This window comes from Salmo trutta, chromosome 27, assembly GCF_901001165.1.
Source record: "Salmo trutta chromosome 27, fSalTru1.1, whole genome shotgun sequence".
NCBI lineage: Eukaryota > Metazoa > Chordata > Actinopteri > Salmoniformes > Salmonidae > Salmo > Salmo trutta.
In genome coordinates, this window is record NC_042983.1 from 6,864,098 (window position 1) to 6,880,929 (window position 16,832).

The window sequence follows — 16,832 nt, forward strand, 5'->3', positions numbered from 1 at the left end:
TAGACTATATTGACCTGTGGTATAACTAGCAAGTGGAAAAGCATAGCGCATAAGGGAAGTTCCAAAACACCTTGATAGGGGAGGCGCATGCAAGCAGATGAGGAAATTTGGCTTGTATGGAAGAAATGATATAGTTAAACCTGAAAAATAGTGAATGTAAACCAGGAAAAAAACGTACTACCCTCCCCTGTGCCCCCCAAAAAAACTACACAGCCCTCCCCAAAGCAAAACAAAAGTTAAGACAACCCTCCTCTAGTTTGGACGCCCCCCACCCCCCCCAGTAATTTTCGAACTGTCCCTTACAGATACTTCAGCAAAATCAACTGAACACTTAAACAACCGTTTTAAAGGCGTTCTAACTTCTGTTGTGAGTAGATCGGTTCAGCTTACCTTCAGCATGAATATTTCAATCATGTTTGATAAGTTTAATTTATGTAGATAATATGCCTAAAGCATCTACAGTAGTCTTGTAAAAAAAATGAAGGATAGCTTATAATGTGAATGAATAATTTAAAAATATATATATATATAATCTGGACATACTAAAATGAGTAACAATACTGTGAACGGGAGGACCCTGGTCCCGACTATACCTTCCATCATGTTTATTTTCGGAGTGGTGGGAAATGTCATCGCCATCGTGGTGCTCTGCAAGTCCAGGAAAGAGCAGAAGGAGACCACGTTCTACACCCTGGTTTGCGGTCTGGCGGTTACGGACCTTTTGGGGACCCTCCTTGCCAGTCCAGTCACCATCGCCACTTATGTGAAAGGATCTTGGCCAGGCGGGGACCCACTCTGCCAGTATTTCGGATTCATCCTCCTCTTCTTCTCTTTAGCGGGGCTCAGCATCATATGCGCAATGTCCGTAGAGAGATACTTGGCGATAAACCATGCGTATTTCTACAACGACTATGTGGATCAGAGACTGGCGGGGTTGACTCTTCTGGCTATCTACATCTCCAATGCGCTTTTCTGCGCTCTGCCAAGTATGGGTCTGGGACAAGTTAAAAAGCAGTACCCACAAACCTGGTGCTTCATAGAGTGGCGGAGCAACGTGAGTACTGATGCCACCTTTTCTTACATGTACGCGGGATCCAGTTCGATTCTAATTCTGGCCACGGTGATCTGTAACGTTCTGGTGTGCGGGGCTTTGATTCGGATGCACCGGCAGTTCGTTCGGAGGATGTCGTTGGGGACAGACCCAGGGCGAAACACAGACCCAAGAAGGAGACGCAACTTCGGGAATCTGGCCGGCGCGGAGATCCAGATGGTGATTGTACTCATATGCACCTCAGCGGTGGTGCTCATATGCTCCATTCCACTAGTTGTAAGTTTCTCTTCTCACTTTGTGAACCATTTTACACATTTTCCTAACCGCACAAAGACTATTTTAATTATTTACGCACAAGATACACACGATTTGATATTTTACGCACAATGCCTGTAAATCATTGTGACTTCATGATTTGTTAATAATCCCAACCTGACATTAGAATAGTTTACTCATAGCTGATTCGCATAGTAGTGTAAGCCTATATTGATTATTCTGCTTTGTATACTGCTCACATCAGTCTCCATAAGGACAGGTGTGCCTTCAGACAGCTAGATCCATAAAATGGTTAGCCATGATTTGTTGAGTAATTTGGCAATACATGCGTGCGCGCGCACACACACACACACACACACACACACACACACACACACACACACACACACACACACACACACACACACACACACACACTTCAATTAGATTCAATTACAGTAAAGGAAAAAAGTATTTGATCCCCTGCTGATTTTGTACGTTTGCCCACTGACAAAGAAATGATCAGTCTATAATTTTAATGGTAGGTTTATTTGAACAGTGAGAGACAGAATAACAAAAACAAAATCCAGAAAAACACATGTCAAAAATGTTATAAATTGATTTGCATTTTAATGAGGGAAATAAGGATTTGACCCCCTCTGCAAAACATGACCTAGTACTTGGTGGCAAAACCCTTGTTGGCAATCACAGAGGTCAGACGTTTCTTGTAGTTGGCCACCAGGTTTGCACACATCTCAGGAGGGATTTTGTCCCACTCCTCTTTGCAGATCTTCTCCAAGTCATTAAGGTTTCGAGGCTGACGTTTGGCAACTCGAACCTTCAGCTCCCTCCACAGATTTTCTATGGGATTAAGGTCTGGAGACTGGCTAGGCCACTCCAGGACCTTAATGTGCTTCTTCTTGAGCCACTCCTTTGTTGCCTTGGCCGTGTGTTTTGGGTCATTGTCATGCTGGAATACCCATCCACGACCCATTTTCAATGCCCTGACTGAGGGAAGGAGGTTCTCACCCAAGATTTGATGGTACATGGCCCCGTCCATCGTCCCTTTGATGCGGTGAAGTTGTCCTGTCCCCTTAGCAGAAAAACACCCCCAAAGCATAATGTTTCCACCTCCATGTTTGACGGTGGGTATAGTGTTCTTGGGGTCATAGGCAGCATTCCTCCTCCTCCAAACACGGCGAGTTGAGTTGATGCCAAAGAGCTCCATTTTGGTCTCATCTGACCACAACACTTTCACCCAATTGTCCTCTGAATCATTCAGATGTTCATTGGCAAACTTCAGACGGGCATGTATATGTGCTTTCTTGAGCAGGGGGACCTTGCGGGCGCTGCAGTATTTCAGTGCTTCACGGCGTAATGTGTTACCAATTGTTTTCTTGGTGACTATGGTCCCAGCTGCCTTGAGATCATTGACAAGATCCTCCCGTGTAGTTCTGGGCTGATTCCTCACCGTTCTCATGATCATTGCAACTCCACGAGGTGAGATCTTGCATGGAGCACCAGGCCGAGGGAGATTGACAGTTCTTTTGTGTTTCTTCCATTCGCGAATAATCGCACCAACTGTTGTCACCTGCTCACCAAGCTGCTTGGCGATGGTCTTGTAGCCCATTCCAGCCTTGTGTAGGTCTACAATCTTGTCCCTGACATCCTTGGAGAGCTCTTTGGTCTTGGCCATGGTGGAGAGTTTGGAATCTGATTGATTGATTGCTTCTGTGGAAAGGTGTCTTTTATACAGGTAACAAACTGAGATTAGGAGCACTCCCTTTAAGAGTGTGTTCCTAATCTCAGCTCGTTACCTGTATAAAGGACACCTGGGAGCCAAAAAATCATTCTGATTGAGAGGGGGTCAAATATTTATTTCCCTCATCAACCTCTATGGGCTAGGTGGGATGTGACCGTCCCACCTGCGGGACACACTATTCAACAGCCAGTGAAATAGCATGGCGCGAAATACAAAACAGGAAAATCTCATAATTTCATTTTCTCAAACAATCAACTATTTTACACCATTTTAAAGATAAGACTCTCGTTAACCACATTGTCCGATTTCAAAAAGACTTTACGGCAAAAGCATAAAATAAGATTATGTTAGGACATAAACTTCACAAGAAAAACCACACAGCTATTTTCCAAGCAAGGACATGCATCACAAAAACCAAAAGTACAGCTAAAATATTTTCTAACTTTTGATGATCTTCATCAGATGGCACTCATAGGACTTCATGTTATACAATACATGTATGTTTTGCTCGATAAAGTTCATATTTATATCCAAAAACAGCATTTTACATTGGCGCGTGATGTTCAGAAAATGTATTCCCACCAAAACCACCGGTGAATGTGCACATCAATTTATAAAAATACTCATCATAAACGTTGATAGAATTTACAACAGTTATTGAAAGAATTATAGAGACACTACTCCATGACGCAACCGCTTTGTCAGATTTCAAAATAACTTTACGAGAAAGCACATTGTTCAATATTCTGAGTACATAGCTCAGCCATCGAAGCAAGCTATACAGCTACCCGCCAAGTTCTGGCATCAACAAAACTCTGAATTAGTATTATAAATATTCTCTTACCTTTCCTAATCTTCGTCAGAATGCACTCCGAGGACTCCTACTTCCACAAGAAATGTTCGTTTTGTTTGAAATACTCCATATTTATGTCCAAATACCTCCGTTTTGTTCGTGCGTTCAGATCACTATCCAAAGGCATAACGCGCGAGCGTAAATCAGGACACGAAAAGTAAAAATGTTCCATTACCGGTCGTAGAAACATGTCAAACGTTGTTTACAATCAATCCTTAGGGTATTTTTAACATACATCGCCGATAATATTTCAACCGGACAATAGCGTATTCATTCCAGGAGAAAAACAAGGAAAGGCGCGATCGCAGGCTCGCGCATACCCAAGCCCTTTGTCCATAGGCAGTCCACTCATTGACTGAGCTACTATTTTCTGCCCAGTAACAGGATAAGGATGAAACACGTTTCTAAAGGCTGTTGACAGCCAATGGAAGCCTTAGGAAGTGCAACGTGACCCCACAGACACTGTAGTTTCGATAGGGATTCAAAAGAAGAACTACAATTCTCAGATTTCCCACTTCCTGGTTGGATTTTTCTCAGGTTTTTGCCTGCCATATGAATTCTGTTATACTCACAGACATCATTCAAACAGTTTTAGAAACTTCAGAGTGTTTTCTATCCAAATCTACTAATAATATGCAAATACTTGACTCTGGGCCCGAGTATTAGGCAGTTTACTGCAAAATGCAAATCATTTTATAACATTTTTGACATGCTTTTTTTCTGGATTTGTTTGTTGTTATTCTGTCTCTCACTGTTCAAATAAACCTACCATTAAAATTATAGTGTCATATTCATGTATGTAGGTGGCAGGGAAGTCAGGCGCAGGAGAAACCAAGTTGGTTAATATGGAGTATTTAATGAAAAACAAACTCCAAAACCAAAGTACAAAATAAAATCGGTAAAGTATACCCGTCGCACACCAATACACAAACCCACGTAACATAACATTACAAACAATCACCGACAAGGACATGAGCGGAAACAGAGGGTTAAATACACAACATGATTAATTGAATTGGAAACAGCTGTGTAGGAAGACAAGACAAAACCAATGGAAAATAAAAAACTGATCAATGATGACTAGAAGACCGGTGACGGCGACCGCCGAGCACCACCCGAGCAAGGAGGGGTATCGACTTCGGCAGAAGTCATGACAGTACCCCCCCCCCGACACGCGGCTCCAGCAGCGCGTCGACACCGGCCTCGAGAACGACCCGGAGGACGAGGTGCAGGGCGATCCGGATGGAGACGATGGAACTCTCGAAGCAGGGAAGGATCTAACACATCCTCCACCGGAACCCAGCATCTCTCCTCCGGACCGTACCCCTCCCAGTCCACGAGGTACTGAAGACCCCTCGCCCGACGTCTCGAATCCAGGATGGATCGAACGGAGTATGCCGGGGCCCCCTCAATGTCCAGAGGGGGCGGAGGAACCTCCCACACCTCAGCCTCTTGGAGCGGGCCAGCCACCACCGGCCTGAGGAGAGACGCATGGAACGAGGGGTTAATGCGGTAATAGGAAGGAAGCTTTAACCTATAACATACCTCGTTCCCTCTCCTCAGGACTTTAAATGGCCCCACAAACCACGGACCCAGCTTCTGGCAGGGCAGGCAGAGGGGCAGGTTTCTGGTCGAGAGCCAGACCCTGTCCCCTGGTGCGAACACCGGGGCCTCACTGCGGTGACGGTCTGCGCCCACTTTTTGCCACCGCACGGCGCGCTGAAGGCGGACATGAGCAGCGTCCCAGGTTTCCTCCACGCGCCGGAACCAGTCGTCCACTGCAGGAGCCTCGGTCTGACTCTGATGCCAAGGGGCCAGAACCGGCTGATACCCCAACACACACTGAAAGGGAGAGAGGTTAGTGGAGGAGTGGCGGAGTGAGTTCTGAGCCATCTCTGCCCAGGGCACAAACTCCGCCCACTTCCCCGGCCGGTCCTGGCAATAAGACCTCAGAAACCTACCCACATCCTGGTTAACTCTCTCCACCTGCCCGTTACTCTCAGGGTGAAAACCCGAGGTAAGACTGACGGAGACCCGCAGACGTTCCATGAACGCCCTCCAGACCCTAGAGTGAACTGGGGACCCCGATCAGACACTATATCCTCAGTCTCCCCGTAGTGCCAAAAGACGTGTGTAAACAGAGCCTCCGCCGTTTGTAGGGCCGTAGGGAGACCGGGCAAAGGGAGGAGCCGACAGGACTTAGAAAAACGATCCACAACGACCAGGATCGTGGTGTTACCTTGTGTAGGTGGAAGATCGGTTATAAAATCCACCGACAGGTGCGACCACGGCCGTTGTGGAACGGGTAAAGTTTGTAACTTACCCCTTGGTAGGTGTCTAGGAGCCTTGCACTGAGCGCACACTGAGCAGGAGGAAACATAAACCCTCACGTCTTTAGCTAAAGTGGGCCACCAGTACCTCCCTCTAAGACAGCGCATCGTCCGATCAATCCCAGGTTGACCAGAGGAGGGTGACGTGTGAGCCCAGTAGATCAATCGATCGCGGACAGCAGACAGAACGTACCAATGCCCAGCTGGACACTCAGGGGAAATGGGCTCTGCACGTGACGCCCGTTCAATGTCTGCATCCAGCTCCCACACTACCGGCGCCACCAAGCAAGACGCTGGAATTATGGGAGTGGGATCCATGGACTGCTCCTCTGTGTCATACAGCCGGGACAATGCGTCTGCCTTAACGTTCTGGGAACCTGGTCTGTAAGAGAGGGTAAACACAAAACGGGTGAAAAACATGGCCCACCTTGCCTGGCGAGGATTTAGTCTCCTCGCTTCCCGGATGTATTCCAGATTGCGGTGGTCAGTCCAGATGAGAAAAGGGTGTTTAGCCCCCTAAAGCCAATGTCTCCACACCTTCAAAGCCTTGACGACAGCCAACAGCTCCTGGTCCCCCACATCATAGTTTCACTCCGCCGGGCTGAGCTTCTTGGAAAAGAAGGCACAGGGGCGGAACCTAGATGGCGTACATGAGCGCTGAGAGAGCATAGCTCCTATCCCAGCCTCAGACGCGTCCACCTCCACTATGAATTGCAAAGACGGATCCAGATGAGCCAACACAGGAACTGAGGTAAACAGAGCCTTCAGTTTCCTAAAAGCCCTGTTCGCCCCAGCCGACCACTGCAAACGCACCGGACCCCCCTTCAATAGTGAGGTAATGGGAGCAGCTACCTGACCAAAACCCCGGATAAACCTTCGGTAGTAATTGGCAAACCCTAAAAATCGCTGCACCTCCTTCACCATGGTTGGAGTCGGCCAATTACGCACGGTTGCAATGCGGTTACTCTCCATCTCCACTCCTGACGTAGATAAGCGATACCCTAAGAAGGAGACGGCCTGTTGAAAGAACAGGCATTTCTCAGCCTTGACATACAGGTCATGCTCCAACAGGCGACCAAGTACTCTGCGCACCAGGGACACATGCTCAGCGCGTGTAGCGGAGTATATCAGAATGTCATCGATATACACCACTACACCCTGCCCGTGCAGGTCCCTGAAAATCTCGTCTACAAAAGATTGGAAGACTGAAGGAGCATTCTTCAACCCGTACGGCATGACGAGGTACTCATAATGCCCTGAGGTAGTACTAAATGCTGTCTTCCACTCGTCCACATCTCGGATACGCACCAGATTGTACGCACTCCTGAAATCCAATTTAGTGAAGAAGCGCGCCCCGTGCATTAATTAAATCGCCGTGGCGATCAGAGGTAGTGGGTAACTGTATCCCACTGTGATTTTATTTAAACCTCGATAATCAATGCACGGGCGCAGACCTCCATCCTTCTTCTTCACAAAAAAGAAACTCGAGGAGACGGGTGAAATAGAGGACCTAATGTACCCCTGACGCAGGGATTCGGAGATATATGTCTCCATAGCCACCGTCTCCGCTTGCGACAGGGGATACACGTGACTCTTGGGAAGTGCAGCGTTTACCATGAGATTTATCGCACAATCCCCCTGTCGATAGGGTGGTAATTGAGTCGCCTTCCTTTTACAGAAGGCGAGAGCCAAATCGGCATAGTTGGGGGGAATGCGCACGGTGGAGACCTGGTCTGGACTTTCAACCGTAGTAGCACCAACGGAAACCCCTACACACCTACCTGAGCACTCTCGCGACCACCCCGTGAAGCCCTCTGTGGCCAAGAAAAAGGGGGGTTATGACTAGTTACCCAAAGTAGACCCAACACCACGGAATACGCAGGAGTGTCAATAAGAAAAATACAAATTTTTTCCTTGTGACCCCCCTGCGTCACCATACTCAAAGGAGCTGTGGCCTCCTTGATCAACCCTGACCCTAATGGCCGACTATCTAAGGTGTGAACGGGGAAAGGCACATCCACGGGTACAATGGGGATCCCTAAACTACGAGCAAGAGTTTGATCAATGAAATTCCCTGCCGTGCCTGAATCTACTAGCACCTTATGCTGGGAATGCGGGAAAAATCAGGAAAAGTAACAGACACAAATATATGTGCAACAGAGGGCTCTGGATGAGAATGGTGCCTACTCACCTGGGGTGACGCCAGAGCGCCCTGCCTGTTACCTCGATTCCCAGAGGAACCTACCCGGCACCGACCAGCAGTGTGACCTCTGCGGCCACCCATGCGGGATCCCACTCCAGTCTCCCTGTGCAACCTCCCTCCTAATTCCATGTGAAGAGGAGAGGGGGTGCAGAAGGATGGAACCACCAGACCCCGATCTGGACGTCTGCAAGCAGCCAGCAGGTTGTCCAGCCGGATGGACAGATCCACCAGCTGGTCGAAGGTGAGGGTGGTGTCTCTGAAGGCCAGCTCCCGACGGACGTCCTCACGCAGACTGCAGCGGTAATGGTCGATCAGGGCCCTGTGATTCCATCCTGTACCGGCTGCCAGGGTCCTGAACTCCAGAGCGAAATCCTGGACGCTCCTTATCTCCTGCCTCAGATGGTAGAGGCGCTCACCCGCCGCGCTGCCCTCGGGTGGATGGTCGAAAACTGCCCGAAAACGGCGGGTGAACTCCTCATAATGGTCCAACGCCGCATCTCCTTCTCCACACACAGCGCTGGCCCATTCCAGGGCTCTCCCAGTGAGGCACGAGATGAGGGCGAAACTCTTCTCACGGTCAGTTGGAACTGGGTGGACCGTGGCCAGATAAAGTTCTAATTGGGGCAGGAAACCCCGGCAGTTGGCAGCACTCCCGTCGTGACCCTGAGGCAAGGTTAGACTGATGCCACCGGGTTCCGGGTTGCACGGGGCGCTTCGGATAGACCCCGGTTGGGCTGGTGGAGGCGCTGGATGAATTCCCTGTCTCTCCCAGCGGTCCAGATTCTGGACAACGCGATCCATGGCGGCGCATAGATGGTGTAGCTTCTCCGCATTCTCCTGGATGCGCTCCTCCACCTCTCTGACCGGGGTATCTTCTCTTGCTGACTTCAATATGTTGGTTGGTGATTCTGTCATATTCGTGTATGTAGGTGGCAGGGAAGTCAGGCACAGGAGAAACCAAGTTGGTTAATATGGAGTATTTAATGAAAACAAACTCCAAAACCAAAGTACAAAATAAAATGGGTAGAGTATACCCGTCGCACACCGATACACAAACCCACGTAACATAACATTACAAACAATCACCGACAAGGACATGAGGGGAAACAGAGGGTTAACCTCTCTGGGCCAGTGGGACGCTTGCGCCAGTGTAATCCCGTGGCGCGATATTCAAATACCTTAGAAATGCTATTACTTCAATTTCTCAAACATATGACTATTTTACACCATTTTAAAGACAAGACTCTCGTTAATCTAACCACACTGTCCGATTTCAAAAAGGCTTTACAACGAAAGCAAAACATTAGATTATGTCAGCAGAGTACCCAGCCAGAAATAATCAGACACCCATTTTTCAAGCTAGCATATAATGTCACATAAACCCAAACCACAGCTAAATGCAGCACTAACCTTTGATGATCTTCATCAGATGACAATCCTAGGACATTATGTTATACAATACATGCATGTTTTGTTCAATCAAGTTCATATTTATATCAAAAACCAGCTTTTTACATTAGCATGTGACTAGCATTCCCACCGAACACTTCCGGTGAATTTACTAAATTACTCACGATAAACGTTCACAAAAAACATAACAATTATTTTAAGAATTATAGATACAGAACTCCTTTGTGCAATCGAGGTGTCCGATTTTAAAATAGCTTTTCGGTAAAAGCACATTTTGCAATATTCTGAGTAGATAGCCCAGCCATCACGGCTAGCTATTTTGACACCCACCAAGTTTGACCCTCACCAAACTCCGATTTACTATTAGAAAAGTTTGATTACCTTTGCTGTTCTTCGTCAGAATGCACTCCCAGCACTTCTACTTCAATAAGGAATGTTGGTTTGGTTCCAAATAATCCATAGTTATATCCAAATAGCGGCGTTTTGTTCGTGCGTTCAAGACACTATCCGAAGGGTGACGCGCCCGACGCTTTTCGTGACAAAAAATGTCAAAATATTACCGCACTTCGAAGCATGTCAAACGCTGTTTAAAATCAATTTTTATGCTATTTTTCTCGTAAAAAAGCGATAATATTCCGACCGGGAGTCGTTGTTTTTGTTCAAAGAGAGAGAAAGTAAACATGGTGTCGGCTCGTGCACGCGCCTCCAGTCTCATTGTCCTCAGATCGACCATTATCCAAATGCGCTAATGTTTTTCAGCCAGGGCCTGCAAAGCCACCATTCATCGTTCTGGCGCCTTCTGAGAGCCTATGGGAGCGTTAGAAAATGTCACGTTATGCCAGAGATCCCCTGTTTTGGTTAGAGATGATCAAGAAGGCCAATAAATAGTCAGAGAGAGCGCTTCCTGTTTGGAATCTTCTCAGGTTTTGGCCTGCCAAATGAGTTCTGTTATACTCACAGACACCATTCAAACAGTTTTAGAAACTTTAGGGTGTTTTCTATCCAAATCAAACAATTATATGCATATTCTAGTTACTGGGCAGGAGTAGTAACCAGATTAAATCGTGTACGTTTTTTATCCAGCCGTGCAAATACTGCCCCCTATCCCCAACAGTTTAAATACACAACATGATTAATTGGATTGGAAACAGGTGTGTAGGAAGACAAGACAAAACCAATGGAAAATGAAAAACTGATCAATGATGGCTAGAAGACCGGTGACGTCGACCGCCGAGCACCACCCGAGCAAGGAGGGGCATCGACTTCGGCAGAAGTCGTGACATATAGACTGATCGTGTCTTTGTCAGTGGGCAAACGTACAAAACCAGCAGGGGATCAAATACTTTTTTCCCTCACTGTACATTTATCTTGCAGGTGTCAGGAAGCTGTATAAAACATAAATATCAATGTCAATTCAATTCAGCTGGGCAAAATAAAGTGATTAAATTGAATTAATTACCTCTCCCTTGCAGGTGCAGGTGTTTCTGAACCAGCTGTATAAGAGTCCAGTGGAGCTGAGACTGGAAAACAACCCAGATCTGCGGGCGATCCGCTTCGCTTCCTTCAACCCCATCCTGGACCCCTGGATCTACATACTCCTCCGCAAGTCCATGCTCCTCAAGCTCATTGAGCAGATCAAGTGTCTGTTCTGTCAGATAGGAGCACGGCGGCAGCAGAGACAGAACTGCCACCAGCGCCCCTCCATCCTCTCCTCTCGAGAATCACCCTCACTGGTGTCCCGCGAGCTGAGGGAGGTGTCCAGCACCTCTCAAACCGTTCTCTACCTGCCCGAAGGAAGTGAGACGTACACAGTAAGCTGTCATCACACAGGAGAGCAGTTTGGGTTCCGCACTTCCTCTGTCCAAGACCCCCGAAGTTTTTATTCATCAGGGCAGAGCAATACAGAGGACGGGAGCAGAGAAGCGACACATCTAACCAGGGACCTCTCTGGTGTGCCAGGAAAGACCACTCAGTCATGTGTGAAAGACCAGGCTCTTCATGTGTCGCTAAGCAATGAGACAGTACAGGAGAAATGCATATAGGTCTTGTTTATTTGGATTCCCAGAAGCAGTTACTTTCTCAACAGCTACTCTAGTATTCCTCAGTCCTCGTATTATTGTGAGGTTTCTGTGAGTCAGAGGGATGCCACACTTACATTGAAGGGTCTGTCTTCAGACTGTCCAAGATGCCTTCTCTGAGGTAGACAGCTTCTGCTCTCCTAAGGGACTTATTTGGTTGGTGGAAGTGTTAGTAAAAGCAGAAATAAACTGGCACCTAGGCTGACTCATTTGACATTCTCTCAAGATGACGTATGGCACATTTAAACAATGTTAAGAAGCTTTTGGGAAGCTAGGTAGAGGGAGGAAGAAGTAAAAACAACAGAGACACAACTGGGAGAGAGAGAGGATGTCTGCTCTGCTTTGATGTCAAGCTAACTTGACCAGAAACATAAATGTTTGTTTCTTTTCCAGTCTTCTTGCACTGGTCAGGTTGTCTCCATGGCCTAAAGGCCCATGACTGTACACTGTAGCTCAACAGTTTAACCACTAGCTTCTTTCAATCATTGAGTAAACTTTGTATTTAGAGCCCAGGTTGCCAGTAAACAAAAATTATTCAGATGTACAGAAGCATTATTAAGATTAATTGAAGGGAATGTAGCATGGGGCCTGAAATAACGTGCTATGATTGCCAGGACCAAGGAAAAGTCCGTTCTCACAAACACCTTTGTCTTTAGAAGCTTTGCTGTTTAGAGAGATACATTTAGACTGTTTTGCATCACAGAATAGATTTAGAGAGTTAATAGGGCAGTAATATGTGTGTAATAAACATTATCCATGTGTTTGTCCTTCAGGTGAGAAGTTTGACAAATTATCCAATTAGAATGCTTTTTAGAATGCCTTTGTCATGGAATGAGTTGTGCCAACATGCAGGATAGTTAGCCAAACACAGATTCTCAGTGACCCACTGCAATATTGTCATTGTCATAATTTTGTGACCTATGCAATTCCTTCTCTGTGAGAAGATGCAAGTTATTTAATCATGTCATGAAATGTTACATCAGTATAACATAAATATGGCATATCAGTTCTAAAATATTATGTTCCGGTATATCTGTAAAAGGCTTAAAATTACAGAGGTTTTTCATTATAAATTCACTGTGCTTGCGTTATATCCAACCTATAGAATATTCATGTAAGCAATACGTTCTGAAAAGGAATAAAATGGATTAACAGTTATTGAGACCCACATTTTGGCTTCAAAGATAAGTGCATGACTCCATTTCCTTTGGACCACCAATGAAACCGTGAATGTGTGTATGTGCAAAACACTTAGGTCAGTGTCTCAGGTAGTGTGTGTGTGTGTGTGTGTGTGTGTGTGTGTGTGTGTGTGTGTGTGTGTGTGTGTGTGTGTGTGTGTGTGTGTGTGTGTGTGTGTGTGTGTGTGTGTGTGTGTGTGTGTGTGTGTTATTAAACTACATGTCATCTAAGAACAAGCGGAAATAATTTATGTAAGCACAGGAGGGTTTTCACACTCAGATTTGTGACAGAGTTAAGAGGTCATATTATGACACATATAAGCATACAGATGCTACTGAAAGGTACATGCCACTACTTTCCAAGTTTACACAAGCATAATTGGGTAAACAAACCCTAACGAACATGGGTCCAAGGCTGTTAACGATGAGTTTGTCTCATCCTGACCATAGAAAGATGTTATTTTCCATGGTAGAGTAGGTCAGGGCGTGACAGGGTTTTTCTCTCTCTATATTTTCTATTTCTATGTTGTCAGGTTCTAGTTTTGTATTTCTATGTTGGGGTTTTGTTTGGGATGATCTCCAATTAGAGGCAGCTGGTCCTCGTTGTCTCTAATTGGAGATCATATTTAAGTAGGTTTTTTTTCCACCTGGGTTTGTGGGAGATTGTCTTTGAGTTAGTGTATGTTTCACCTCTGCGTCACGGTTTGTTGTTTTTGTTATTCAGTTATTTTATATGTGTTGCATAGTTTCACAGTGTAAATAAAATGTGGAACGACACACACGCTGCACTTTGGTCCGCTCCTCCTTTCGACAACCATGACAGAATCTCCCACCACCAAAGGACCAAGCAGCATGGCCAGGAGAAACAGGAATGGACTTGGGAGGAAATTCTGGACGGGAAAGGACCCTGGAGTCAGGCTGGGGAGTATCGTTGTCCGAAAGAGGAGATTGAGGCAGCTAAAGCGGAGCGGCATATTACGAGGCACTATACCAACCACGAGGCAAGTGCGAGAGGCAGCCTCCCCAAAAACATTTTGGGGGGCACACAGGGAGATTGGCAGAGACAGGTTGCAGACCTGAGCCAACTCCCGGTGCTTACCGTGGGGAGCGAGTGACGAAGCAAGCACCGTGTTATGCGGCGATGCGCACTGTGTCGCCAGTGCGCATTCCCAGGCCTGTGTGATCTGTGCCCGCGCTTCGCATTTGTCGAGCTAGGTTGAGCATCCAGCCAGGACGGGTTGTGCCAGCTCTACGCTCGAGATCTCCAGTGGGCCTCCACGGCCCAGTATATCCTGTGCCTGCCCCACGTACCCTGGCCTCCAGTGAGTCTATTCAGCCTGGTACGCCCTGTGCCTGCTCCTCGCACTTGCCCTGAGGTGCGTGTTACCAGTCTGGCGCCACCTGTGCCAGCCCCACGCATCAGTCCTCCAGTGCGCCTGCCCAGTCCGGGGTGTCCTGTTCCTGCTCCCCGCACTCGCCCTGAGGTGCGTGCTACTAGTCTGGCGCCACCTGTGCCAGCCCCAAGCATCAGGCCTCCAGTGCACATTCCCAGTCCAGAACTTCCGGCGACAGTTCCCAGTCTAGAGCTTCCGGCGACAGTTCCCAGTCTAGAGCTTCCGGTGACAGTTCCCAGTCTAGAGCTTCCGGCGACAGTTCCCAGTCTAGAGCTTCCGGCGACAGTTCCCAGTCTAGAGCTTCCGGCGACAGTTCCCAGTCCAGAGCTTCCGGCGACAGTTCCCAGTCCAGAGCTTCCGGCGACATTTTACAGTCCGGAGCCTCCTGAGACGGCCCGCAGTCCGCAACCTCCTGAGAAGGCCCGCAGTCCGGAACCTCCTGAGACGGCCCGCAGTCCGGAACCTCCTGAGACGGCCCACAGTCCGGAACCTCCTGAGACGGCCCGCAGCCCGGAACCTCCGGCGGCGGCCCGCAGCCCGGAACCTCCGGCGGCGGCCCGCAGCCCAGAACCTCCGGCGATGATCTACAGTCCGGTTCCTCCAACGACGATCCACGGTCCGGTGGCACAGAAGCAGAGGGATCAGCGGGCGGAGCGGGGGTTACGCCCCGAACCGGAGCCGCCTCCTCTGTTGGAGGATCCGCGGGATGAGAAGGTTATGTGCACTGTACCAGAGCCGCCATAGACAGTAGTTACCCACCCACCCTACCCTCCCTTTTTTTGGGGGGGGGTTTGTTGTTGTTATGTTTAGGTGCGGTTGGAGTCCGCACCTTTGGGGGGGTACTGTCACGTCTTGACCATAGAAAGATGTTATTTTCTATGGTAGCGTAGGTCAGGGCGTGACAGGTTTTTTTTCCTATGTTTTCTATTTCTATGTTGTCAGGTTCTAGTTTTGTATTTCTATGTTGGGGTTTTGTTTGGGATGATCTCCAATTAGAGGCAGCTGGTCCTCGTTGTCTCTAATTGGAGATCATACTTAAGTAGGGTTTTTTCCCACCTGGGTTTGTGGGAGATTGTCTTTGAGTTAGTGTATGTTTCACCTCTGCGTCACATTTTTTTGTTATTCAGTTATTTTATATGTATTGCATAGTTTCACAGTGTAAATAAAATGTGGAACGACACACACGCTGCACTTTGGTCCGCTCCTCCTTTCGACAACCGTGACAGAGTTCAGGTTGAAACACGCAAAATAATCCCAGATCTTCTTTTTTGTAACAGGATGTGCGTGTGCGCACAGACACACACACACGTAACTGCACATGCGCACGCATACACACACACACATATATTGTGATGAGCATAAAGTAGACTTCCCAGGATATAATCTAGCTGAGCCAGCTTCAATCATAAAACGACAAACATACATGGCTCCTATTTGACGCTATTAAGATTGAACAAGCAATTCAGTAGCTAAAGCAAATATACAGAGAATAGGAAATCAACACAGAGAGTGTGAGAGCTACCAACCTCAACATGAGAAACCTCAACAGCGGGGTGGAGAAAGAAGATAATCTGTGAAACTGTAATTTATCAAAACACGTTGCATGGAGTACTTCCAAAAAGATTATGGCCTTGTTCACTGTACTAATTGTCTTGTATTTGACCCAAGTCTGATTGCACTTTTACCAAACATGTTTAAGCATCTTCCTTTCATAAGGTAAAGAGCCACTAGATGCTTAATGGACAAAAATAGGCATCTAGTTGACGAGCAAGTTCATAAACTACTAGGTTTCAGGGTTAGGTTTGAGCTAGTGGCCCCACTTCCATCCATTCTACACTTCCCTTCATTCTACTGTATCATGGCCAGTAACGTCCCATACGATGCAGTTCTGTGCTGTACATCACATTACAGTAACACATAGAAATGTGAAACTGCTTTAAGTCAACACAACTCATGTCAACATGAATTCTCTGTCCTGTGTCTCCTGGGGGATGACACTGGCTGTTCAATATTAGGGCACATCTGCTGTCACCTACAGATGAACAGGACAACAGACCATGTCATGATTATTATAGGAATATACATGACAGAGATCAGAAACCATGGGATGGTAGAGAATATAAGCCTTTAGTGATGTGCAGAACGCCTCTTTCGCAGGTGGTAGGTAGAAAAAACAAAGACAAATCTAATGTCGAGAGATGAAGACCAGGCAATGGTTGAAACCTTGTCAATATTACACATTTGTCTGAGGGTAGGCTACAACGGTATTATTGATTGTAGGCATATGAATTCTGTAAATATTGAGTATTTCACTAATT

General features: G+C 47.1%; 1 protein-coding gene across 1 annotated transcript; it reads left to right on the top strand.

Moving 5' to 3' along the window:
• Window positions 1-336: 336 nt before the first annotated feature.
• LOC115164205 (prostaglandin E2 receptor EP4 subtype-like) lies at window positions 337-13,100 on the top strand. The gene is made up of 2 exons (XM_029716455.1): window positions 337-1,327; window positions 11,337-13,100. Exons 1-2 carry the CDS (start codon window positions 548-550, stop codon window positions 11,904-11,906), a joined length of 1,350 nt encoding a protein of 449 aa, XP_029572315.1. The 5' UTR covers window positions 337-547; the 3' UTR covers window positions 11,907-13,100.
• Window positions 13,101-16,832: the final 3,732 nt, after the last annotated feature.